Here is a 25523-nt window from a genome sequence, read left to right as displayed (position 1 = left end):
ACGGGCAGGCGCGCGTGACGGAGGATCTCAGACGGGCAGGCGCGCGTCACGGAGGATCTCAGACGGGCAGGCGCGCGTGACGGAGGATCTCAGACGGGCAGGCGCGTGTCATGAAGTTATTTGGGCAGCACTGTGAGTGACACTCCTGGGAAATCGTCCCATCGAAGGTTTCAGAACCACCCGCCAGCCAGAAACCACGTGCTGAGAGTGTGAAACGCAAGACCACACTCAGGGGCCGGGTGCACGGCCCACTGCACCTGCTGTCACTGTCTCAGAGCCCCCGAGGCCACATCCGAGCTGGCTCACACACTGTGGCTCACGGCAGACAGGCCAGAGCAGGTGTTAGAGAGGGCGGCTTGCGGGCCACAGAGCTGTCGCGGAGAGTTATGTCAGCCCGTCGAGGCAAGAGGCTTCGCTTTCCCCAGAGCACTCCTTGGGGGCTTGCTGCCCAGCGGAGCTGAGCGGCACAGAATCTGAAGGTCTCCGGGACTGGCTTCCGTGCCCACACACGAGTGCCCACAGGATTTGGAGTAAATTTCTCCCAGAGCACAAGGTCTGCTCAGAGAACCTCTCAGCCCAGGCGGCCAAGCACTGGTCCCACTCCCGCCACAGCCTGACAGCAGCTATAGATGGAGACAGATGACTGCCCCTCCCCCACCCAGAGGGAGCTCCTTAAATGAGGTACCCGGGAAAGAAAAAGGTGGCCCAAAGCCTAGGGGGCTACCTAGAGGGCAGGGGACAGGTGTCAGAGGGCAGGACTGCAGCCCTGAGGGGGCTGGCAGAAGTGCCCCGTGCTACCGATGAGGGAAATGTTGGGGTAGTCATGGTCCCTCCACCTAGTTGCAGCTGGAGGGGACCTACCACATGCTGGTTGCCAGGCCTGGCCTGGGACACAGGTGACCATAGTTGACACAGGCCTGGCTGGGACGGGGCTGGCATGACCAAGTGTGTCCAGGAGTGAGAGTGCCACCCACGGGGAAGCCAGTTCCTTGGGGACGGAACCCAGTGGGGGGCGATCCTCCCTGGAGAATGTCCTTCCGTTGCAAAGTCAGGAAAGGCAGGATGAGGAGGAAGGTACAGCCTGAGCCAGTACCCGGCGGTGGAGCGATCACATGTGCCTGGAACTGTGGTAACCACAGCGGCAACGTTGGGGGCAAGTACCCTGCAGAAGGCCTGGAGTGCCTGCTTCGTGGGCAGTGGGAGCCACGGATGGTTTCCGAGCAAGGGAGTGACATGAGCTAAACTCACCCAGACAAGGGGAGAGAGGGAGGCATGGCTGGATGGGGCAGGGCGGCCTCAAAATAGCCAGGGCAAAGGAGCTGCCCGAGCAGGTAGCAGAGAGATGGCACTGGGGCTGGCATTTTAGAAGCAGAAGCCTCAGGGCTGGAAGTGAGAAGCCCAGTGCCTGGAGGGGGGAAGCAGGAGGAGGGGAGGCTGAAGGGAGGTCTTGTTGGACAGGGAGGTTAGGACTCGGGGCACCTGTGGAAGCATGTGACCTGCAGCACCCTCCACCCCTCACCTCTACCCGCTATGGGTCTCACCCACTAACCTCCCCTGGCCTGCCCCAGCTCCTGCTGTCCCGGGAAGATGTCTACGGTCACAATCACGGTTTATTAATGAGCCCAATTCAGTCCAAGAGCGCAGAAGGGTGTGCTAAGCTGCACAACGGCTTCTCCCCGCCTCAGTTTACCCACCCACCTGCATGGCTTCCAATGCTTCTTTGAGCTGCTGCCTCTCAGGCCGTTCTGCAGAGTGGCTTAGAAGTTCCTGGAAGGGTGAGAAGGGTATCACATGCTACCACTTGGGGGTCCTGGCCTCTGCCCAGGCCCCTACCTAGTGCAGGGGGTGTGCAGAGAACCAAGTCCTCAGAAGAATGCCACCCCCACCTGCTGGCCCAGGCTTGGATTGGCTGCCCAACACCAAAAGACAGATAGTGACCCCTCGCACAGAGGACACCCCACTTCTTGGCAGAGGCACTCCCAAATCTTGTGGACAAAGGAAAGGAGTGACAGTGAGAAAGGACATGAAGGCAGCAAAACGCAAGGAGCAGTGCCCGCAGTTCACGGGAAAGCGTCTTCCGAGGTGCCTCGCAGAAACCACTGCCTTCCCTCCCAGGTGTGTCCTTCCTGAAGGCCTTCCATTTCCATTTCTGCCGTGGCCACCAGGAAGCTCAGAGATCAACCACAGGGCCTTCTTATTCCTGGTGTGGGGCGCTTTTCTGTCTCTTTCAGTTTTCTGACCTCATCAGTGATTTGAGTCACGGTTTTTCTATGTGTATTTACTGTGATAATCATTCATCATGTGCATTGAGCAGTGGTTATGAGCCAAGCACAAACCTCTCTGCTGACTTCAACTTCATCTGTCTGTGGGCTGCGTCCCACACCCCAGGAAGCTGCTGGCCCTCACCTGACTCCGGCAGTGATGACCCCCACAGGCACGTGGGGCCCAGAGCCTCACCTTCAAGAGCAGGTGGTATTTGAGCACCCTCTGCATGGGGACCACCAGCAGGTCTTGCAGCTTAAACTTTCCATCCTGGACCTTCAGCGTGCACTCCTGCTAGGGCGACAAGGCGATGGGATAGCCCCTCCCTGGGGAAAGCCTGAACCCACCTGTCCCCTCGTCTGGAGAGGGGAGACCTAAGCCCAGAACTCGGGCCCAGACGTTTGTTCTGTCTCTGGCCGGGCTCCCAGAGCCAGTCCATGCACCAGGTGTGTAAAGAGGGGTGGGCTTCACAACACAGGGGTGGGGACGCGCCACCTCTCCCACTTCACCACGTCTGCACTGGCCACACCGGGACGCAGTGAGACACATACGATGCTACAGGGACCCTCTTGGGGCACCTGCCGGGCCTGCCTGGGCGTGGCTTTGACTACTCCACCAGGCCCAGGTCTTTTGGAGAAGGGCAGCAGGGCACCCCCCATGGACCAGTCCCCCTCTGGCCTGGCCTCTGGGAGAAGCAAGTGCGCCAACTTGCAGTAAGCTGTGGAGCCGCTCCCAGGAACCAGGGAGTTCCCCCATTCATTGCCTGGACTTGGGGGGCATCCTGCCTCTCCATGGGGGCCACGCTGCCTCCACCACTGCCAGAGTTGGGGGACTCCACACCAGGCTCCATGCAGAAAACAGGGTGTACTGACCAGAGGGAGCCTGGAAACTCAGCTGGCAGCAGGAGGGGCTGGGAGGGGCTCACATGAAACACTGGATGCTGTTGGGACTTGGGGTGAGGATGGATGTGGGGTGGGGGGGCCTCACAGTTACCAGCAAATGTCATCTGAGGCTCCCTGGGGCCAGCAGGGGCCAGGGTGAGGGGTCAGCCAGAGCCCCCAGCTGAGTGAGATTCAGTTCCACAGCCCTTTCTCCTTGTGGAGTCTGGCAGTGTCCTGGCCTGGGATGGTGACCTCCACCCGTCCCACTCCCCAACCCAACACGATGCAAGACCAGCACGTCACCACCCCGTCACCACCTTCCCAACAAATGGGCAAGAGAGAGGCTGGCACCTAACGAGGTCCTGCCTGCAAGCTGCCACCTCGGGGCCAGGGCCAGCACCACTGCCTGGTAGCACTCACCTCGACTTTCTGCCTGAAGTCCTCCCGGTTGGCTAAAAGCTGGTTCAGTGTGTTCTGGGCGTGCTCCATGTGGCTGCAGTACTCCCCGTAGATCAGGAGCCTGGACGGTGCACACACACGCACGCACACACACAGGTTTAATGAGCAGCTCAAGGCTGCAGTGAGCCCGTCCATTTTTCCCAGTAGGCTGCAGGTATGCAACCAACAGGCCCCTCCCCGGACAGCCCCCTGTGCATGGAAATATTTGGCAGCCAGGAGGCTGCTTTCCCCTTCCCGAAACGCTACTGGGCCGGCAAGAGGACTTCAGGCATGCTGGGAGAGGAGCACCCGCACTGTGGTTCTAGGTCAGGTCCTGGCTGGGATGCGGGGCGGAGCTCTCAACCCCCCATCCCACCCCTGAAAAGGAAGGAAGACCCCAGGAGGCCTCAGACTTCTGCCACAGGCCCTGAGCACGGAGGCCTGTGCTGGCTAGGGGCGCACGCTGGTGCTGTGCCGGGTGGGGAACCCCCAAGGGTCACCCTTCTTGCTTCTACATAGTGCCTGGATTCCATAAGCAGGGGACATCAGCAGTGACATCCCCCTCTTCACCGGGGATGTGGGCAGCCACGTGGCCGCCAGGCCTGGGAGGACCAGCAGAGTCCCCAGAGGACACTCAGGAGGCCGGCCCTTGGGTCCTGCCCACCACCTCCTCCTGGCCCCAGCATGGCTCTCCTGCCATCTGGATCCTCACTTCGGTGCCTTGTGCTGGTCCCTTCAGCTGCAGCACCCTTCTCCCTCACCCAGCACTGGGCCCACGTCTCTACAAACTGGAACCCAGGGTTCCTGACCTCTGGAGCCTCGGGGTCTTAGGTTACCAGCCTGAAACTTCATCTTTAAAACCCCGTCGCCTCACTGAAAGGGCAGTCCCAGAAAGAACCCCGCCAGGTGACGATGTTGGTGACAACAAGGATGACAAGAGCCACCACTCACGGAGGCAGCCACTGCCAGGTGATTTGCCGACAAGGCTTACGACCTTTTTTGCCTATTTGTAAAGATGGGTGTGATTAGCCTCACTCTTGAGGCAGGGAAACTGAGGCCTCCATAAACTTGCTAGGAGCTGACAGTCTGGCCTGCAAGGCTGGGGGACAGGCGCCCTGGTGATGTGCTGTCTGGCAGGGCTGTGTGTTGGTGAGTGTCTGGAGGCCTCCCTGGTGTGGGAAGCCCAGTGCCAGCTCTCGGAAGCAGGTCACCATGGCTGTTTCCATCATGAGCGCTGCTTTGCCGCTGGGCACCAGCCTGAGGCTCAGGACAGGCAGCTTGGCCTGCAGCTTGGCTTCTGTGGAGGGCTGCACTCGGGAAGAAGCATCCTGACCTTGGGGTCTTGATGTAGGGACAGGTTTTCTGCCACATGGGTCCCTGGACAGCACCCACTCCCCACACCTGTGGGGTTCTGGACCAGGTAATGCCCACTTTCTTGCCCACTCTGGAGTTCTGGGTTTATCAGAACAGTGGCTGGGGACACATTTCTGCCCGGGAGCGTGTCCCTTAGAAGCTGGCTCGGGCACAGGGACAGGCATCTTGACACATTTCCCACTCCCAACAAATGCTCAAGAGGCCATCCTCACACGTGGCCAGGGGCACCAGAGGCCCTGAGATCCTCCCAGCGCTGCACGTGGGTCCAGTGGCTGGTACCTCCTCTGGCCCCCTGAGAATTCTCCCCCACAGGCCTGCAAGGACGCTTCTGGCATGGGAGGCTGAGATTCAATGACTCTGAGAAAGGATCAGAATCTGCTTGAATCCCAGCCAGGCTCTCCTCACACCACGCCCCACCAGGAACGCCCACATCAACCACAGCACAGCTGAGCCGGCAGCCCAGCCACAGTCAAGCAAAGCACCCATGGCCAGTCCCACAGGGCCTACACGTGGGCCTGCACGGGTGTGTCCCCACGGGTGGGTCCCGTGTCCACAGACCTGGGAGGTCTGCACGGAGGCATCGCCGTCATCGAAACGGGCCTGCTTCCTGCCTAGCGCTGGGGCTGTGTGTTGACCGGAAGCCACTTTAAACGGGAACCTGGCACTGGTTTCCACCTCAATGAGTTATTACACTGATCATTTTAATAGAAAAGTTGATGAAAACCTATCATCTCTGGATGCAATCGAGAAAAGGGGTTTTCCCCTTTTTTAAAAAAAAAAAAATTGAACAAAATCTTCAGAAGCCCCAGCAGAGGAGAGGGGAGAAGGAACAGAGGGACATTTAAGAGACCTCTGGCAGCCTGGAAAGTGAGCGGACCAGACGCTGGGTCCTGGCGGCCGCCTGCACCTGCCCCGCTCTGGATCCGTGTTTTCTCCACGCTCAGAGAATGGTCAGAGCCGTAAGCAGAAGACACATCACATGCACTGGGCATCACCTGACCTGGTCTGGAAGCCGGAGGACTGTGACTGTCAGCGTTCTACCCATGGGGACAGTGAGGCTGAGAGAGGCCTGAAGCTGACAAGCGAATCACACCAGTAGTCGCCCACGCCAAAGCCCAGGTCCTTGGGCTGCACTGCGCCGCCTCCTGGCTGTGCCTTCCATCTGATGATGACGCCAGACCAGAACCACGGCAGGAGGTCCAGGGGCACCCGGAACCCTGCGGCCCCCAGCCCACCCATGTGGTCCCTTTGAAAGGTGCCCTCACCTGCCCTGAGGACTCCAGCTGGGGAAGCCAGGGCAGGTGATGAACCCTGAGGCTTTCAGAGCTTCCCAAGACTGCCTGGAGGTGGGAGGGCGAGTGTGGGCTGGGGAGGGGGAAAGCCAGAGCCCCCGGCAAGGGATCCTCCCTGCATGGAGCCAGGTCTGCCGCTGCTGGGGCTGGGGCCACACTCAGGCCTAAGGGAGCACGGGACACCACACACCTGACTTCCTAGCAGGCCCTGCGCCACTGCGGCCTCTGCTTTGAGCATTTCAGGTGAGCTGGGCCCAGTAATGGCCCCAGCCCCTCCCAGTCAAGGGAAGTATTCGAGTGAGTGGAAAAAGCGCCTGACTGAGGTCCAGCGGGTAACAAGCCTGTGCCAGAAGCTCCAGCGTGGCCGAGCCAGCCTCGGGAGCTCCCCACTTCAATTTCACACTACACCAGGTCACCTAGGCCCGTGGTGTAGGCAGACGAGGGGCTGGGGTGCAGATCCCAGCCTTGCTCTCCTCACACCACACCCCACCAGGAACGCCCACCTCTCATCCACAGCATAGCTGAGCTGGCAGCCTTCGCCAGGCAAACTTCTACTCACTCATCAAAACCCTTCCCTACCATTGCCCCTTCTGTGCTGCCTTCTCCACCTCAACCCCTGCCCCAGCAGGGCCAGAGGGAAAAGCAAGGAGACAGGTCAAGGGGCAGCAGGTAGAGGCCTGTCCGAAGTCAGCGGGAGCCGATAGAGGAGACTGCCCCAGTGGCCACCCCACCACCTCCAAGCTACCGCAGTGGGTCTCACTCCTCCCCACGCCCCAGCACCCAGCCCGGACCTGCCTGCACCAGGCCTCGCACACGGTTGAGTGGCCACAGCCTCAAGCCTGGACACGGGTCCTTCTATGCATTTGATGCAAGGATGCAGGGTGTGGGGGTGCACGGCAGACACCCACAGTGAACAGCAGAACTACTGGGAAAAGAAAGCCAGACCTGCACGATAAACCTGCAGGGGCCCTGGCCATGGGATGTGCGTCACCCCTGGGCTCACTGCATCCTCACAGAAACGCCACTTTTAGGACGGGGGCCCTGAGGCTCAGAGAAGTGACATGACTTCTGAGGTCACCCAGCAAGGGGGTAACAGGGCTGGATTCCAAAGCGAACACACGTGGCTCCCAAGCCTGGCCCTCAGGGCCCCACAGTGAGGCTCTGCAGAGGGACACTCTCTCCATTGAGTCCAGGACACTCAAGGGGCCCACGCCCTCTCTTACTCGGCCAAGGTGCAAAGCAGATGGCAAGGCTAGCTGTCACCCCCAGCCCCACTGACCACAGGCAGTTGGCAATGGAGAGAGGCCCGGGCCACAGCTCAGAGGCAGTGGATCCAACAGTGCCCCCCACAATGCCTGTGCACAGAGCTTCGGGATGTGACCTTATTTAGTCACGATACAGATGTAGTCATGGTGAGGACCAAGATGAGGCCATGCTGAAGGAAAGTGACTCTAAATCCCAGAAGAGCGGGCTCCGAAAAGGACACAGAGACGTGGGGAGGCCACGTGAACAGAGAACAAAGCAGGGCACGTGGACATAGGGACACAGAACGTGGCAGGGCACGTGGACATAGGGACAGAGAAGTGGCGGGGCACGTGGACGCAGGGACAGAGAACGCAGTGGGGCACGTGGACGCAGGGACAGAGAACGCGGTGGGGCATGTGGACCTAGGGACAGAGAACATGGCGGGGCACGTGGACATAGGGACAGAGAACGAGGCAAGGCACGTGGACGTAAGGACAGAGACCGCAGCGGGGCACATGGACATAGGGACAGAGAATGTGGCAGGGTACGTGGACGTAGGGACAGAGAACATGGCAGGGCACGTGGACATAGGGACAGAGAACAAGGCAGCACAGCCATAAGCCAGGAACCCCCGGGGCCCCAGGAGCTGCAGGACATAGGAAGGCTCCCTCTGGAACCTCTGCGGGAGGCGTGACCCAGGGCTGCCTGGACTTTGGCTCAGTGAGACTAATTCAGGATGTGGGCTGCAGAGCGGGGACATCCCTTCTGCTTTAAGCTGCCGTTGTTTGTGGTCATTGTCACAGCCCCCCTGAGCTCCTCTGTCTTGCTTCTCATCCCTCCCACCCAGCAAGAGGCCAGCAGCTCTGTTCACTGCGTGTCCTCAGTCCAGAGCTCAGGAGCGGTACACAGCAGGCACCATATAAAAGCATTGGGGCTCAGCCTGTGAGCAAGAACCAGGGCCCTGGGGCTGGCTCCAAAATGAGAGGAAAGGAGCAGGAAAGCCGGATGCTGGGACGGAACCGCCACGATCTGGTGATGAGCTCTGAGGAAACGCTGCCAGCCCCTTCCCCAAACACAGCCGACTGACGGGTCTTGCCTCGCGTCTTGCTGCCAGGGACGGGGCTGCCTGTCTGCAGAGCTCCTGGGCCGAGCCTGTGACTGGATGCGCTACCCACACTGCAGTGGCATTCCAAGGTGGGGATGCCCTGGGAACCACGCGTGCAAGGTCCTGCTGCTAGGGCGCGGCCAGGAGAGTCACAGGGCAGCCTGGCTGCGGAGGCTCCTGCGAGAGGGTGGGCCGTCCACCCTGTCACTCCACCACACGGCCAGTCACTCCCGCTCCAGGGCTTCAGCCTTTAAGGGGTCTCAAAGCAAACCATGCCTCATCCATGGCCTCCCTCCCTTCCTGGCCCAGGGAGAGCATGAACAATGCGCTGAGAAGATCTGCTGTACCCTACGCCCAGCGAGGATCTGGTGACAGCCAGTGTGACCCTGCCAGCCGGGCACTATGGCCTCACCCGCAGGTGAAAGGAACACCTTGCTGGAGGCAGGTGAGACTCCTGTCCCCCACCCCTGCCCACTCTTACCCTCCAGGGCTGGCCAGTGTGCTCACACCTGCTGGGCTTCATCAGCTCTCCTGGTCCCCTCTGCCACCTGACCACTGGCACTGCCTGTTCCCTCACGATTCCGGGAACCCCCCCAAGCCATGGCCCCCAGAGAGCAGGCTCCGGGACCCTCCCCGAGGGGAATGGGGAGCTCCTTTCTTGGAGCTGTAGAGCACACGGGGAAGCACCGGCAGGGTTCCCATGCAGCGTGCCTGAGAATCCAGCCCTGGGCCTGCCCCCGGCTGCCTGGACAGGGAGTGGTGTGTGAGCTGTGCTGACAGGCACCTGGCGGACAATGAAGGACACCCTCCTACAACGAGGGAGAGAGGCACCGAGGCACCCGATGCCCAGGGCCATGTGGTCGGATGCCCCTGTGGGGTCTTCTACAGCTGCCGGGCCCTACAGCAGACCCTTCCAAGAGTGGACCCAGAACACGGTATTTGTATCAAGCTCCCCAGTGTCTCTAGTGAGCAGCCAAGTTCAGGAAGCATCAGCACAGACCCCTTCGGGCCCCTCCAAAGGCTCTCCGACAGACAGAGCTTGGCACTGACCCTGATGGGGCTCTCTCGAGATGTCTGTGGCTAGAAACGCCATCTCCACGGCCTCCGACAGCCTGGGCATCGTCTAAACCCCAGAAACCCCGCCTCCCTGGCCTCCGACAGCCCCCCGTGCCACCTCCTCTGATCCTTCTCTGCGTCCTAACTCTAAAGAACCGGCCACAAAGGTGCAGAAGGGAGAGGCAGAGCCCCGAGATCTCCGCAGGGACGCAGAGCCACTCCGACAGCCGCCCCTCACAGCTAGTTAGAAGCGTCCGGAATCCCATCCTCCCCCTGCCGAGCTCCCACAGGACAGGAGGCTGGCTCTCCATCAACCAGGCTGTGGCTTGGGGTGGGCGGCATTCTCACCAAGGGAGGACGGGGTCCCGAGGGGGCGGCCCCTGCCTCGGACACCCAGAACCCAAGAGTCCCACGTGTGTAAGCGCTCCTGCAGACAGGGAGGAGCGGGCAGCCACTCACCTTTCCTTGAAATCGAGAAAGACCTTGGCCAGTGTGCTGCCCCCCACCATCATGGACACATCGATGGCTCTCAGGAAGCTGTGGTGCACCTTGATCAGGTCCTGGGTTAAAAAGAGCTGTGAGTGCCCGGCCAGGCCCACCCGAGGCAAGATGGGAGCACCGTCCTGGACGCACCCTTGTGGTTCTGTGGCTCCTGTCGAGGGGGTGAGGGGCCCGGGTGCTAGGCCTGCACCCCTCCTATGTGTTCATGCCAGGGTGTGACTCAGGTAGAAGGTTCTACAGCAATGGCGCCCCAAGGAGCCAGTACGTGTGTGAGGGACGCCACCCACAGCCCACATCAGCCCGTCTGACACACAGTGGCCAGCTCGGGGCCAGCTCTGCACCTACAGTGGCGCAGCTCAGTGCAGCACCCCGGGACCCGCAGCCCCACCCCAGGCTTCCTCCTGTGTGTGCTCCTCCATCCTGGCCACAGCCCAGGGCCGGATGAGCTCTGGGTCAGAGACACAGGCCACTGGAAGCTCTAGGGTCCAAGCCAGCCTCGTCCAGGACAGCATAACCAGAGCCCACCCTTACAGCTAATGAGACGCCCAGGGAGGGCAGGACACAACCACATGGGCTGCGGGCACCTGTGGCCACCAGGCCCGGAGGAAGCACCAGGAGCAGCGTGTCCCCGGAGGAAGCCCACCCATGCGCAGCTGCGGAAACCTGGCGCAGCACCCTGCTCTGCTGACCATGCCAAGGTGACTCTTTGCCTGGGGGGCTGTCTTTCTGTGACTGCGTTCAGACACCAGCAGAGCAGGTAGGGGGTCTTCTCAAAGGGGTGGAAGGACACGTTGCTCCCCGGCCGCTTACAAAAACTTCATCTACATTCCCAGGGTCGCCCATGCCTCCAGCCATGCAGGTCAGTGCCACCCCACCCACAGACAAGGGGAGCCCAGAAACCTGCCACCCTGACTCCTAAACCTAAAGACACTGGAGAGGAGGGTGAGGTCTCCTCCTTCCGGCCAGCACGCGCAGCCACAGAGGTGCAGCTCTCCAAGGCCCTGGGCACAGCAAGACATGTACGGCCCGTGCCAAGTTAAGGCCCAGAGCTTGGCATGAGCAAGGGGGGCCGGGACCCTTACCTCCAGGTTAATGAAGACAGCCGCCATGTCTGCCGGGCTGAGCACCAGCCGCAGGGGGCTCATGTAGTTCTGGAAGAGAGAAGCCCACCACTGCCACCCTGCTGCTGTCACCCGCCCTCTCAAGGTCACAGCTGCCGGCGGAGGGTCTCGGGGCAGCTCCACAGGAAGGCACACTGGGGTGGGTGCTCCATGCTTACTGGGGCACGCCTGCGTTCTGGCCACATGAGGCTCCATGCTTTGGGGGTGAGTGCGGGTGGGCGGGGGGAGGTGCAAGGCCAAAGATTCTAACACTCCCAGCTTGATGGGGGCAGAGCCACACATAGGGTGGACTTGGGTGCTGCGGTATGGCTGCCCTCAGGCAGGAGATGGGTTGTGGCTTGCGGTGAGGAGCTGAGACCCAGGAGGCAGGGCAGTCAGGACTCAGACACTGGGCTTGTGCTCCTGAGCACGACCCTAAAACTGTCATCAAAAGGGACGCTCTCCACCCCCATGAGTGCCGGAGGGGCAGGGAGTGGACCAGAGCCCTCCAGCCCCAGCCTCAGGCGGGATGTGAAGCGAAGACGGGGCCGTGTGAGGCTGCCGCCCAGCTCCGGAGGCCCGGGAGGCCCTGCCAACCTCTCCTCTCCTGCTCCCCGAGTGCTTCCTGGCCAGGGCGGCCAGCAGCTCTGCGGGCATCCTCTGGGCCCAGCTGTTGGACCGCTGCTTGGCCACCACGGGGAGTAGAGCGCATCGCCCAAGCAGGCACACCTGGGTGACAGCCTCAGGCGTGGTGGAGACAGACCCCAGGAGCACGCCTGCTTTCTTGGCAGCACTCGGCCGTGGAGGGAGGCGGAGGCCAGCAGGACCCCAGCAGAAGCCGACCTCAGGGCCAGGATTCCCAGAAGAGGGGGACTCTGCCAGGGCGCGGGCAGGGCGTCGAGGGAACTGGAAGGACCTGGGCCAGGGTGGACACGTGTGTGTGCAGAAAGGCCGCTGGCCAGGGACTGGAGGGTGGGGCAGCAGGAGGGGCCCGGCCAGAGCAAGGCCAGCCTGGGCCCAATGGGGCAGCCCAGTTCTCCCGGCTGGAGGCATCATGGCCACCCTGGACCCCACACCACAACCAGACGATAGAAAGGAGGCTCCAAACTGAAAACAACGTGGGTTTTTCTCTCCAGTAAACACTGGCAGTTGGCAATAAAGACTCAGAAGTGCTGGGGAAATGCGCCAGGGCCGGGCCGACCAGGTGCCCACAGGAGGCCCGAGCGGGGAAGGGCAGGTGAAGCCCGGTCCTCAGCCCTCCGGGAGCTCAGCCGGTTGGCGGGACAGAGGACCCGGATGCACGGGGGTGGAAGAGCTGTGGGGCGCTCGGTCACCAGGCCTGACCACACCCTGCGCAGGACACTCCCAGGCCCCATCGGAGCTGCCCCATTTTACAGAGGGGAAGGCTGAGTGTGGAGAGGCTGGGGAGCAGTTCTAGGCAGGGTGGGGGACACTCGAGGAGCTAGCTCAGCACCTGCCTTCGAGAAACTCTCAGGAGCTGAAGCCGTAATCCCTCCCCGATCAGGCTTGGGGGAGGAGTGGGGACGCCTGCAGGCCGGGGCTTCAGGGGCCGCAGAGGAAAGGAGAGGGCACCCTCCTTTTGGGTAGGGGTACTGGAGGCATGGCTGGGCGGGCCACTGAGTCTCCTTCGCCTATCAGAGACGCCCTGTGGTCCTGCCTCCAGAAGGCACTCCCAGGAGGCGGATGGCCCCGCCATGACCACAGTGGCCACGGCCATTTTCCATGGACCAACGCCCACCCTCACCTTCTCGATGTCCTCCAGGGTGCGGTAGTACTTGGCCTCAGTCTCCTGGATCTCCAGCAGGCAGCAGTTCCTCTTGTCATCCTCAGTCATGCCCATTTTCTACAGGAGGGAAGGGGGCGTCAGCAGGACGCCATGGGGCTGGCCACCTGCTGCCTGCGTGTCTGCCCCGTGACACCAGGACACCCCTGCATAGGACGACACCTCCTCGGGTTTGGCCCTGAGGTCACTGAGTGTGCAGTGCCACAGCCAGATGAGTGACAGAGGGGACCAACCCCTTCCCATCCATTTTGCAGATGAAGAAACTGAGGCATGGGGAGGGGATGTGGCACAGAGACAGTGCTAAGGTAGGCTTGCGGGTGGAGCCTTCTAGAATCCCAGGCTCCTACTCCTCTAATTCGGGGTCTCAATTCTTCAGCAGACTGGAGTGAGCACCTCAGAAGTCACCTCTCCAGCACAAGAACAGGGGTGACCTGCTAAAGCACCTACTGCGTGCAGTCCTCTCTACACGGCAGACAGGTGCCTGACTCCATGCAGACCACACCCACCACTGCACATCCCAGTGCCAGCCACCTGCAGGCCAGACTCTTCCCCTGAGTGCCTACCGGTTTCTAACCAGGGGACCTGAGATGACACCCTCCTGGCAAGGCCCCTGGGGCCTCCTCCAGAGCAGGGCCTGCCCCCACCTCTGGTAGAACGTGGCTGGGGCAGGACTGTTTGGAGATTGCCTGGCCAGTGGTCCAGAGTGAGGTGACAGGTGGGGTCCCTGTGGGGAGCGGTGGATTTTCCCAACACTGTCTAAGGTTCTGTTAGGCTGGGTGAACTACATCTGTCAGAAGGCTCTGGAGAAACGTCACTGTGACCCACGGCACTGGTGTCTGCCCTAAGACCATCATCATCCTCCAGGAAATGCCCAAGGTTCCCCTTGGGTCTGCCAGGCTGCAGATCTAAGGCAACATGCAAGACGGAGCTGGGGGTACAGGGCCATGGGGGTGCTGAGGGTCCCTGATGCCCAAAGTCACGTGTGCCTGACCACGTCTCCCTGGGGGCAGGGTCCTGAGTTTTCTCAAAGAGGTCTGAGACCTTCCTGAAAAGTCAGAAAGATGGCATAGGCAGGACGTCCCCAACCTCCCCTTCCAGGGCCACTCACCTGCATGTATCTAATCTGCAAGCGTGGAGAAAGAAACCAGAAACAGTGCCGGTTAGCAGGGCCCACACTGTCCTCACAAGCTGGGCTTGGGACGTCAGGAACACCACCCCACGACCAGCCAGCAGACCCGAAGTCACATCACAGCCCCTGGTGCTGCCCAGCTGGGCAGGGAGAAGGCTTGGGGCCCAGAGTCCCTACAGCACCTGTACCCAGGCTCTGGAAGGGGCACCTGTCATCCTCTGGCCTATCTCCCTTTGGAGACATCACCATCTCTATTACCTTCTACTGGTGCTGCTCAGATAGCTCCAGACAGGACAAGGGAGGACATGGAAGCAGCTGTTTTCTCTCAGAGGAACCTGGCAGGAAGCAGGAGCTACCCCTTGCCCCCAGCCCCTGCCTGGATGGACGGGACAGCTCAAGACCAGCGGGACCAGCTCTGGGCATTAGGACCCTATGCAGAGCGGGACAACAGCATGCGGCCCAGCCTGGACACAGGCAGCACTGCCCGCAGCGTGGCAGGCTCTGTGGATGTTCCCTGTCCTTTCCCAGGTGCTTCAGAACCCGGGACAGCAGCGGGCTCCAGGGAGCACCCACTCTGGCCAGGCACAAATTGGGGTGTCGAGTGAGAGGGCCTGTATGATCCAGGGGCAGGGGTCCCCCACCCCACCTCATAGGTACTGCACCTGCCCGCTGAAGTTTATCGGCAGGACACCCAGCTTTCAAATGACTTGGGGAGTGAACTGGCCCTGACCAGTCAGACCTCATTCCCAAGTCCAGAGAGCTCATCGGCCACCTTGGCAGCTCTCAGGCCAGCTCTGGGGAGGCAAGGGGAGCCCCAGCAGCAGTGCCATGGCTCAGCCTTCCAGGCCTAAGAGCTGCCCCAGAAGGCTTGGGAGCAGGGCCGCCCAGCCAAGCTCCCCAGGAAGGCAAAATGGAGGCCCTCCTCCCTCCACAAAGGGCTGTCATCCCTGAAGGAAGACCCCTTAACGGCAGGGAAAAAATTCACCTCGAGACCCTTCACGGACAAGCAGAGAAACCTGCTCTTAAGAGTCCATTTGGGGGCTGTGAGACCCCCAGCCCTGCACCTGCCTGTGTCTCCCAGCAGGACGCCAGCAGAGCAGGCAAGGCCCCCCCTGGCAAGGCCTCTTTGGGGATTTGTTTCCCCAGATTTCTGCCTCTCTCCCACCAGCTGGTTACTCCCACAGTGAAGGAAAACACTGAAATCAGCTTTTTGAGAAATTTCCCATGTCTTTAGGAAAAGCAAATGGCATCAAAAGCCTCCGCGGTTGGCAAGTGGCATCTCGCCCATTGCTCAGGAGCCTGGGAGTCCGAGGGCCGGTGACCTGCCCCCCAGGTCCCCATCTCCCCATCCCAGCCCCACTGGATGCCCACCTTCCACACAGCAGCTGCTGGCAATAAGCCCAAACGGAGCAAACTAGCGTCCGAGAGATTATTCGCCAGTGCCTGCTTGGAAATAAACATCCTTGCAACATAAAAGACGCACAGCTGGCTAATTGGGCCGATACGGGTCTCATCACTTCCACACAAAGGGGGAAAATGACGCGTGCTGTTAGACTGTGCGCCAAGTTACTATCTTAGGGCTCCCTGGGCAGGAGGGACTGAGGGCCCTGCAAACCCTTGGACAGAGGGTCCTGTGGCGGCGAGGGCGGAGGGCCATGATGGTGGTGATGTCGTACCTGGGGCACCTGAGAGCATCTCCATAGGGAGGAAGGGCACTTAGCAGACCAAAAGTCAGCATGGGCTTCCAAAGATGCACCTCAGAGGAGCTCCGTGGGGACTGGGAAGGACCAAGGGATGTACCCTCTGGACGTCCCCCTGTACCCAGGGCAGCTCCCCCTCGGTGGCTCAGACATGGGTATAGCTCGATATTGTGTTAAGCAAGGGCCAGGCTGCTCTGTGGGTGAGGGGAGAGGAGGAAAGGGGAGGGGAGAGGGGAGGGGGTTGGGAGGGGCCGGGCTCACCATGGGCTGCTGCACCTCCACCTTGATGATGTCCTCGTAGATGTCGTCCCCTCCATCCTCACATGGGACGCAGTCGTAGATGTCCTCCCCCAGGTCATGCTCGCTGTACAGGAGGAGGCAGGTTAGAGGGGAGGGGAGGCTCCCACCACCCTAACTGGGGAGCCACAGAGCACGAGGGTCCACGAGGGACACAGGCAGCTGGAGCCACAGTGAGGTCACCTGCCTGGGCCTCAATCTACACAGTGGGGTGAGCCCCACCTGTGGGGCTTCTGTGAGTGTGAACTGGACAGCGTAGGGAGCATCCTCAAGGGCTCTGCCTGCTGCCTCCACAGTGTGCATCTCAGACAGATCTACCAGGACAAGCCGCCACTTCTCCAGCCCTCTGCTAAACGCTGGAGACACAGGCCAGAGGCCCAGGGCCAGGACCCCTGCCCTCACCAGAATCTTCCCACCCCTATCTGACGGGCACGTGCAGCTTCTGCCTCCAGACCAGAAGCCCCTTTCCTCCCAGCGCAAGGCTGTGACCTAGAGCCCTGAGTGCTTCCGGCTCAGCCCTGGCTCTTCCAGTCCTTGGAGCCAAGGTGCAAACATCCCAGGTACATGGAGGGCGACCCAGAGTTTGTCATTTGCCCTCTGAAACCAGAGCCAAAGAAATTCCTGCCAAAACCTAATACAATAAAGCTTTGTTGTAGCTCATGGTCCTACTCCAACCAACCACCCCTCTGCCTGCAGGACTCAGTTCCTGGGCCACCTCCTCCAAGGCGCCCTCCAGGACCCCCACTTGGCCTGTGATCTGGACTCTTGCAGGCACTCGTGTGCTCAATGCAGCTCCTTGGTGACGTTTCCAGTGACTCTGTGTGTGGCGGCTGACCAGCCTGGCTCCTCCCCACACTAGGCTTCTTCAGCCCTCCTGACGCCCCACACCTAGCCTGCTGGGGCTCAGCAAGTCTTTCACAGCATCAGCTACTGAGCCAATCAACCACCCCTGTTCCCACAGGCCCCGCTGGGGGCTCACTACACCCGTGGGCTCAGGGCAGGAGCCACGCCAGGCCCAGGCCGTACGTGTCTTCAGGTCTGCACGCCCTCGGCCCTGCACAAGGACGCCTCTCACAGCCTAGGCTCAAAGTGGGTGGCAAAGTTCACTGCTGGAAGGATGGAAATAAATGCAGAGTACCCCCTTCCGCTGCCACCATGGCCAGCATGCAGGCAGGCGACGCAGGGATGGAGGTGGGGCAGGAACGGTCCCTGTGGCACTCAGGAACGGGCTCCCCACCCACACCGCATGCCACGGTCTCATCCCAAACCTTGCCTCTGAATATTAGCTGTCACCTTTTTAGACTGGGGTTGGGGAGGACCATTCAAGGTCTGCTTGAGAGAAAGAGGCACGTGTGCATTCAAGGAAGGCCCTCGGCACCTTCCCTGGAGGACATGCCGCAATGCATGAGCCACCCAGCATCCGCCCGTGGGCGAAGCATCTGGGCCTCTCTAGAGGGGAAGCTGGGGGCGAGCCCAGCTCCTGTCTTGCAGAGCTTCCTACAGGCAGGTGGGCAAAGGTGGCGGAGGAAGCTGTCGCTCTGGGTACTTCATTTTCTGCACCACTACAGGTGTGAGTGAGGCGGCTGACAGCCAGCCAGAGGAGCAAAGCTGGCAGAGGGCAGCTGGCCGTGGGACAGACATGGAATCTTCCAAGCCACATTCAAAGAGCCACCCACCCATGGGCAAGACCCTCTGTGTGCCAGCGCCTGAAGAAAGCCAGTCATACTTTCGGGCCTCACAGAATCCTTGGAGGTAGACAGCGCTGTGACCACTGTGCAGACTGGAACGAACACAGATGAAATTGCCAGCAAGGGGCGGGGCTGCGGCCCTCGGTCACTGTCCTGTTCCCTCCCCGCCCGGCCTCCACTGCGAGAGGTCTGTTGGGGTGCTGCTCAGCCGTTCAGGAAAACTGAAGCCGGGGCAAACACAGCCTTCAGACGGGCTGGGCCCACAGTCTGGTGACAGAGGCCCCCCCGGGAACAGACATGAAGGCAGGAAGGGTGTTTGTGTGTGCAGAGGTTTTCTTACTAACCCATCTCAAAGGTCCGTCCCCAGCCAGGTCTGGCAATTGTCTTAGAAACTGTCACCAGCAATGACACAAATCACCTCCCCTGCCTCTCCAGATGCTGTTCCCAAGGAAACAGCCCCCACCGCTCTGCCCGCCAGGATGCCAGGGACGCAGGCAAGGGGCTGCTCCCCACGTTTCTGTCACGTGGCACAGCGAGGCTGGCGGCAAAGCCTGTCGGGAACTCTTGACAGTTGGAGGCGAGGCAAGACACGGAAGCTTCCAGGCTGCTGAACAAGACAACCCAAGGGCAGATGAGGCCACTCACACTGTCTAGACAGACGTCGGCTTCTCTCCAACAGGCCAGGTGGAAGAAGGGGGGCTAGCTATTAAATGCTGCAAGAGCTGATGAAATGGTTAAAAAAGGTTGCAAGCTGGGCCTGGACTGGGGCCTGGAGGTTGTCCCGTGCAGGGACGGCAAACGGCCACACTGTGGGGCATCCCAACAGAGGCCAGGACTCTGCCCCATGCTCAGGAGGCTGCTCATAAAGGACCCAGAGCAGCCCCCATCATGAGCCGACCAGAACCAGGAGCTGGCGGGGATGCTGACAACAGGCAACGGCTTTCCTCTCCCACAGGAGCCCCAGGCCTGCCACGGTGCAGACGGGAAAGCCCCGCTCCGGCTGCCGCAGGGTCTCTCGGATGCCAGGGACACGCACTCTTCACTCACGCCTCCCCCGGCAGCAGCCTCCCACTGCCATTTACTGAGTACCCCAAGATGTGCCCAGATCTGACACCAGGCCTGAGTGTACTCCGGAAAATACAGCATACGATCCACTGATCCCAGGATGGGGGAGGGCCAGCAAGCCCCATCCCAAGTCCAAACACTTTTTTTTTTTTTTTTTTTTTTTTGAGATAGAGTTTCACTCTTGTTGCCCAGGCTGGAATGCAATGGTGCAATCTCAGCTCACGGCAACCTCCACCTCCCGGGTTCAAGCGATTCTCCTGCCTCAGCCTCCCGAGTCAGTAGCTGGGATTACAGGCATGCACCACCACACCGGGCTAATTTTGTATTTTTAGTTGAGATGGGGGTTTCTCCATGTTGGTCAGGCTGATCTTGAACTCCCGACCTAAGGTGATCCACCCACCTCAGCCATCCAAAGTGCTGGGATTACAGGCGTGAGTCACCGCGCCTGGCCCAAGCCCAAACATTTTGAGGAGGGAGAGGACAGAGAAGACTGGGGTGGTCAGAATCTTCCTGAACAGATGAAACTTGAAAGATGCTCCGAAGCCCGGGTGAACCTAGAAAAGGGACCTGGAAGGCAGAGTCCCCTGCTCACCTCCCTCTCCCCTGACCCATCTTTAAGTCAGAACTGTCACTCCTGGATCTAGGCACAAGTCCACATCTACAGAGCAGCTGCTGGGTCTCAAGCTTGGTGAGGAGCGCCATGTACAGGGTTTTCACAGTATTTCTGCTAAGCTTGTTAAGGGTCAAAATACACCCTCAGCGGTACCTTTCTGACAAATGGATACACCTGTGTCTCTCATGCCCTCCCACATCACAGAACATTTTCATCTCACCTGAGCTCCTCCTCTTCCCCATCAGGCTCCTCCCCGTCCCCAGCAACCACCCTTCTGACTGTTCTTCACCACAGGCGAGCCTTGTCTGCAGTCGAATGTCAAGGGCGTCCTGGGTTAGATTTGTTTTCATGACTGGCTTCTTTCCCTCAACATCGGGTCTTTGAGACACATCCATTCCAACTGCTGTCCACATCTGCCGCAAACTCCTGTTTCCTGCTGAGTACTAATTCATGGCACGAACAACAACTTGTTGCCTCCAAGTTTCTGGTAATTGTGAATAAAAGCTGCTATATGAGAATTCAAGCCGTGTGTGTGTGTGTGTGTGTGCGTGCACGCGCGCGCGCGCGTGTGCACGTGTGTGCAGGTGTACACATGTGTAGTGGGTGGGGCGGGGCGTTACACATGCTTTCTTTTCCTTTGGAAATGAAATTCCACTATGCGTGGAGTTGCTGGTCAAAGGGGAGGTCTATACTCAACCTCACAAGCAACTGACAAATGTTTTGCTAAAGTGGGTGCATTCCACACCCCCAGCCAGCAGCGCCCACCAGCCCAGCTGCTCCACATCCTCGTCCGCTTCTGCCCTTGCCAGTCTTTTTCAGTTCGGCCCCCAGAGTGGGCGTGGAGTGAAACAGGACTGTGGTTCTACTTGGGACTTTCCTGATGGCCGACGCTGTGGAGGGGTCTTCCGTGTCCTTGCTGTATACCTTCCTTTGTGAAGGCTCTGTTCCAGACTTTTGTCCATTTCTAAAAATTGCTCGTCTGTCTTCTAACAGAATTCTGCGAGTTCTTTACATACTCTGGATACATGTCAGATGTGTTTTGTGATTCCTCCCCTAGTCTCTAGCCTAGCTGTTGATTTTCTTAATGACATTCTGATAAACACTCATCTTTAATTTAATAAAGCCTAATTTAGCACATCTTTCTTCAGTAGCATCTGGCTGTGTCCTGTGTCCTAAGAAATCCTGTGTCTTGTCTAAGAAATCTTTGCTGTCTCTTACAGGGGTAATTTCTTACAGGGGCTGTATAGTTTAAGCCATTATGTTTGGGTCTCTGATTCATCTCAAATTCATGTTTGTGCATGGTATGGAATAGTGTTCACTTGTTTTCCCACAGGAATGTCTACACGTTCCAGAACAATTTCTCAAAACTTCTCTTTTTCGAGCAGGGCATGGCGGCTCAATCCTGTTACCCCAGCTACTGAGGAGGCTGAGGAAGGAGGACTGCCTGAGTCCAGGAGTTAGAGGCTGCAGTGAGTTATGATCGCACCACTGCACTCCAAGCTGATGACAGAGTGAGACCCTGACTCTCAGAAAACAAACAGACAAAAACTTTACCACTGGATTGCTTGGGTCTCTGTCAAAAACCACCTGGCCACATAAGGGTGAGTCTATTTTGGAATAACTACCCTATTCCATCAATCTATCTGTCTTTATGCTAACACCTCTGTGTCTTGATAAGTTTTATGGAAACTCTTGAAATCAGGTCATGTAAATCTCCCAGCTTTGTTCTTTTTTTTCTTCTTCTTCTTTTTATAAGATGGAATATTGCTCTGTCGCCCAGGCTGGAGTGCAATGGTGTGATCTCAACTCACTGCAACCTCTGCCTCCTCGGTTCAAGACATTCTCCTACCTCAGCCTCCCGAGTAGCTGGGATTATAGGCGTCCACCACTGCGTCCAGCTAATTTTTGTATTTTTAGTAGAGATGGGGTTTTGCCATGTTGGCCAGGCTGGTTTCGAACTCCTGACCTCAGGGGATCCACCTGCCTTGGCCTCCCAAAGTGCTGGGATTACAGGCATGAGCCACCACACCTGACCCTAGCTTTGTTCTGCAAGACTGTTTAAGCTATTCCAAGGTCCTCTGCATTTCCACGTAAACTTTACAACTGTCTTGTCAATTTTTTAAAAATGTCTGCTGGGATCATGATAGAAACTGGATGGAGTCTACAGATTAATTTGGGAAGAAATGACATCTTAATATCTTCCAATCCACAAACGTAGTATATACTTTAAGTCTTAATTTCTCTCAGAGACATTTTGTGGTATTATGACAGAGGCTTTGGAATTTCGGAAGTACTTGGCCTTTTCTTTCTCAACGTGTACTCTGCTTCCTTCATTCTTCTTCTTCTGAGATTGCAATAACACCAGTGCTAGATGTCCTGACACGGTCACACACGTCTCCAGCTCTGTCCCTTCTCCCCAAACTTCTTTCCTCCCTGTGATTTACAGTCTGTAACTTCCAGCCGGGCGCGGTGGCTCACGCCTGTAATCCCAGCACTTTCGGAGGCTGAGGTGGGTGGATCAACTGAGGTCAGGAGTTCAAGACCAGCCTGGCCAACATGGCGAAATCCCATCTCTACTAAAAACACAAAAATTAGCCAGGCGTGGTAGCCGGCTCCTGTCATCCCAGCTACTTGGGAGGCTGAGGCAGGAGAATGGCTTGAGCCTGGGAGGTGGAGGCTGCAGTGAGCCGAGGTGGCACCACTGGACTCCAGCCTAGACAACAAGAGCAAAACCTCATCTCAACACATAAATAAATAAATGACAACGTGCGTAGCTTCCGCTGGACTATCTTCAAGTTCAGCGACTGTTCCCTCTGCCGCGTGCGGCTTTCTCATCAGGCTGATCCGGCGATCGTTCATTTCGGGCCTTGTGCTTCTCATTTTCAGAATTTCCATTTGACAGTGTTTCGTCGTTTCTATTTCCCTGCCGAGGCTCCCCATCTGTTCACTCATTAGTCACACACTTTCCTCTACGTCCTTGACCGTATGCATAAGAGCTGCTGTGATGCTTGGTTTTGTACGTGAATCTGACCGGGCTAAGGACTTCCCAGAGAGCCGGTGAAGCGTTGTTTCTAGGTGTGTCTGTGAGGGGTTTCCAGAAGAGATCAGCATTTGAATCAGAAGACCAAGTAAAGATTTACCCTCACCAATGAGGATGGGTGTCATCCAATCCATGGAGGGCCCAAGTTAAAGCAAAAAGGCGGAGGGGGACGAACTCGCTCTCTTCTGAAGGTGAGACGTCTATCGTTCCTGCCTCTGGACGTCAGAACTCCTCCTGGCTGTCACACCTTCAGACTCCAGAACACACAACGGCGCCTGCCCATCCCACACCAGGACTCAGGCCTTTGGCCGTGGGCCGACACACCAGTGGCTCGCTGGTTCTCTGACTTCTGGGCTCAGACTTCGTTAAATCACCCGCTTTCCCGGGGCTCCAGCATGTAGGCAGCACGTGGTGGGACTTTCTGGCCTCCATAGCCACGTAAGTTCCCATAATAAATCTTCTCAGCCACCTATGGAGATCCCACTGGTTCCGCTTCTTGGAGGCCCTGTGACCAATACAGCTGCTAAGTATGTCTGGGTCATCAGAAGGTCAGCTTCTATTGACTCTTTTTTTTTCCTGAGCATGACTCACTTTCTCCTGTTTCTTGCGTTTGGTGGTTTCTTTCTTGGACCCGGGATGTTATGAATGAGGCTTTGTGAGGCTCTGGATCCTACCATTTCTTCCGAAGGGTACAACTGTCTAGCAGTTCACGTGGTCGGACTCGGACTTCGAGCTCTGCCCTCCCTGAAGTGGGCAGGAGCTGAGCTGGCTGCTGAGCTCCCCACTCCCAACTGCTGCTGCTTTTTGCTGCAAATGTTAAGGTCTTTCCCGTGCAGGTGAAGTTTAATGGTCAGCCAAGGATTTGAGTGCATTTTATACACAAAGTTGTAGAGGCTCCTGCTCGCCGTGGACCCCTCCCGTCCGGCATGTCCCTCCTCGCCTCTGGGCTGCTGGACCAGCCCCCAATCTGTCCTGGGACACCTCAGCTTTCTGCATGACGTGGGGCAACCCAAAAGCGAAAGGCCCCACAGCCTGAACGTCCCCCCAGCAGGCGCGTCCCTCCCGGGCAGGGTCCCTCCACCTCCTCTCAGCTCTGGCCACGCCCCTGGGCCTCCACACACATTTTTACAGATTTTCTCCAATTTCTGGAATTACTAGGGGCCGGAAAGTTAGTCTGGCCACACTACTCTGTCACTACTGAAAGTGAGACTTCCTTAAGCATATCATTGAGACCTCTGAAACGACTCCATGGCACCCGGAAATAAACTAAGGCTGAGAGAGCTGGGGTGACGTGCGAGTGGACAGCCACGGGGGCTTCCTCCGCCCACAGCGAGGGGTGACGTGCGAGTGGACAGCCACGGGGGCTTCCGCCGCCCACAGTGAGGACCTCTGTGGCTCCGCCAGCTAAGAGCGGAGACACAGCCCTTCCCCTCCCCCTGCACTCACAGTAGGACAAGACCACAGGACGAAGATGCTGGAAATACACCCCGGTGGTCACCCCAACACACGGAACTCAGACACTGCAGACGTGCCCAGGGAGGTCTTCCAACACGGGGGACTCAGACACCGGGACATGCCTGTCCTGCTATTCTTTTCTGAGACGGAGTCTCGCTCTTGTGGCCCAGGCTGGAGTGCAGGGGCGCGACCTCAGCTCACTGCGACCTCCACCTCCCGGGTTCAAGCGATTCTCCTGCCTCAGCCTCCCCAGTAGCTGCGGCTACAGGCACTCAGCATGATGCCCAGCTGTTTTCTTTTTAGTAGAGACGGGGTTTCGCCACGTTGGCCAGGCTGCTCTCCTTTCCTGGTCTCAAGCAACGCACCCGCCTCAGCCTTGCAAAGTGCTGGGGTTACAGGCGTGAGCCACCGCGCCCTGCCACGCCTGCCTTGCCCTTCTGTCTCTCATCCGCGACTATGCGGAATGTTCCTTCATACGGCCTCATTCTTCCTGCACTTCCCATTCATCTCTTGTGACTCGCCCGAGCACTGAGGTTAAAAGTGAGCAACTCAAGCACGGGCGGGGGAGCTGTGTTTGGGAATCTTTCTCTGGGACACGACAATCTTAGAAACGCTGACAATATCCCTTCCCTCCCTTCTGTGTCATACCACTTACCCAAAGCCTGTTGATACTGGGGGAGTGGAACCTGGGGTCGCCTGGTTCTGCCCGTCACACCCTTAGACTCCCTTCCTCTGCGGGCCCTCCTGCCGCGGCCCGGGGCACTGGCCGTCAGCCTTGCTACACGGATGGCACTTTTCATTTGTAAAAAGTACCCTCCCAGCACGTGTATCCGGTCAACGGACACTGGAAGAGAGAGGTGGCTGTGTGGTGTTTGAGACTTGAAAACAGTGGAACTGACATTTCATGACACATATTCTAAATTATGAGGGAGGGAGAAGTAAAGGGAGCAGTGAAGACGTGGGTTTAAATAAAGTTAAATTGAGAAAATAAAATCAAAGGTATTCGTTAAAACAATGTTAATAATATAAACCTAGTAATTAAACGCCTACCAGACTGAATGGGTTTAGTCAATATTTCTCCTACGACCAGTTCTGCATCAGAAACGCACTGGGTCCCCGGGACAGGGGTGGCCGTGGCCATCTGTCCCAGCCACCTCACAGTTCAAGTGAGGAGACTGACATGGCAGCTGCTCTGAATCCGGGCGCCAGGAACTCTCCCAGGTACGGAACAGATCCTAGAAGCAGGCGCTACTGTGGTGCCACTCGGGGTAACAGGTGCTGGTCCCTAACGGCTCCTTTCCTTTGGCCGTCACTGACAAGGCAGTCCCACGACTACCTTGCTGCTCAGCACAGGTGCCATCTCCATCAGCAAGTTTCTTGTGCAGGGAGGTGGCACATGCCCAGTCTCAGTCACCTGGGAGGCAGGCTCACTTACGCCATGACCAGTGGCCCCAGTGCATCTGAGGGCCACAGCTGTC

At 58.6% G+C, this 25523-nt stretch overlaps 1 protein-coding gene across 6 annotated transcripts in view; it reads right to left on the bottom strand.

Moving 5' to 3' along the window:
* The window catches only part of VAV2 (vav guanine nucleotide exchange factor 2), a 223927-nt gene that overhangs the window by 34273 nt on the left and 164131 nt on the right, over nt 1-25523 (bottom strand). For 3 of the 6 annotated variants that reach the window (XM_032261960.1, XM_032261958.1, XM_032261955.1), the window contains exons 5-12: nt 16149-16251; nt 14167-14181; nt 13020-13118; nt 11237-11305; nt 10113-10213; nt 3564-3663; nt 2458-2553; nt 1699-1767 (exon numbers count right to left, since the gene is read on the bottom strand). In XM_032261960.1, the coding sequence (XP_032117851.1) occupies nt 1699-1767; nt 2458-2553; nt 3564-3663; nt 10113-10213; nt 11237-11305; nt 13020-13118; nt 14167-14181; nt 16149-16251 (652 nt within the window). The remainder of the gene's footprint in view (nt 1-1698; nt 1768-2457; nt 2554-3563; nt 3664-10112; nt 10214-11236; nt 11306-13019; nt 13119-14166; nt 14182-16148; nt 16252-25523) is intronic. The other 3 variants (XM_032261956.1, XM_032261959.1, XM_032261961.1) reach the window with 1 other exon arrangement.

Source organism: Sapajus apella, unplaced genomic scaffold (genome assembly GCF_009761245.1).
Source record: "Sapajus apella isolate SASKATOON/1434 unplaced genomic scaffold, GSC_monkey_1.0 scaffold126, whole genome shotgun sequence".
NCBI lineage: Eukaryota > Metazoa > Chordata > Mammalia > Primates > Cebidae > Sapajus > Sapajus apella.
The sequence above is the reverse complement of the archived record's forward strand: the minus strand, read 5'-3'. Positions and strand labels throughout refer to the sequence as shown.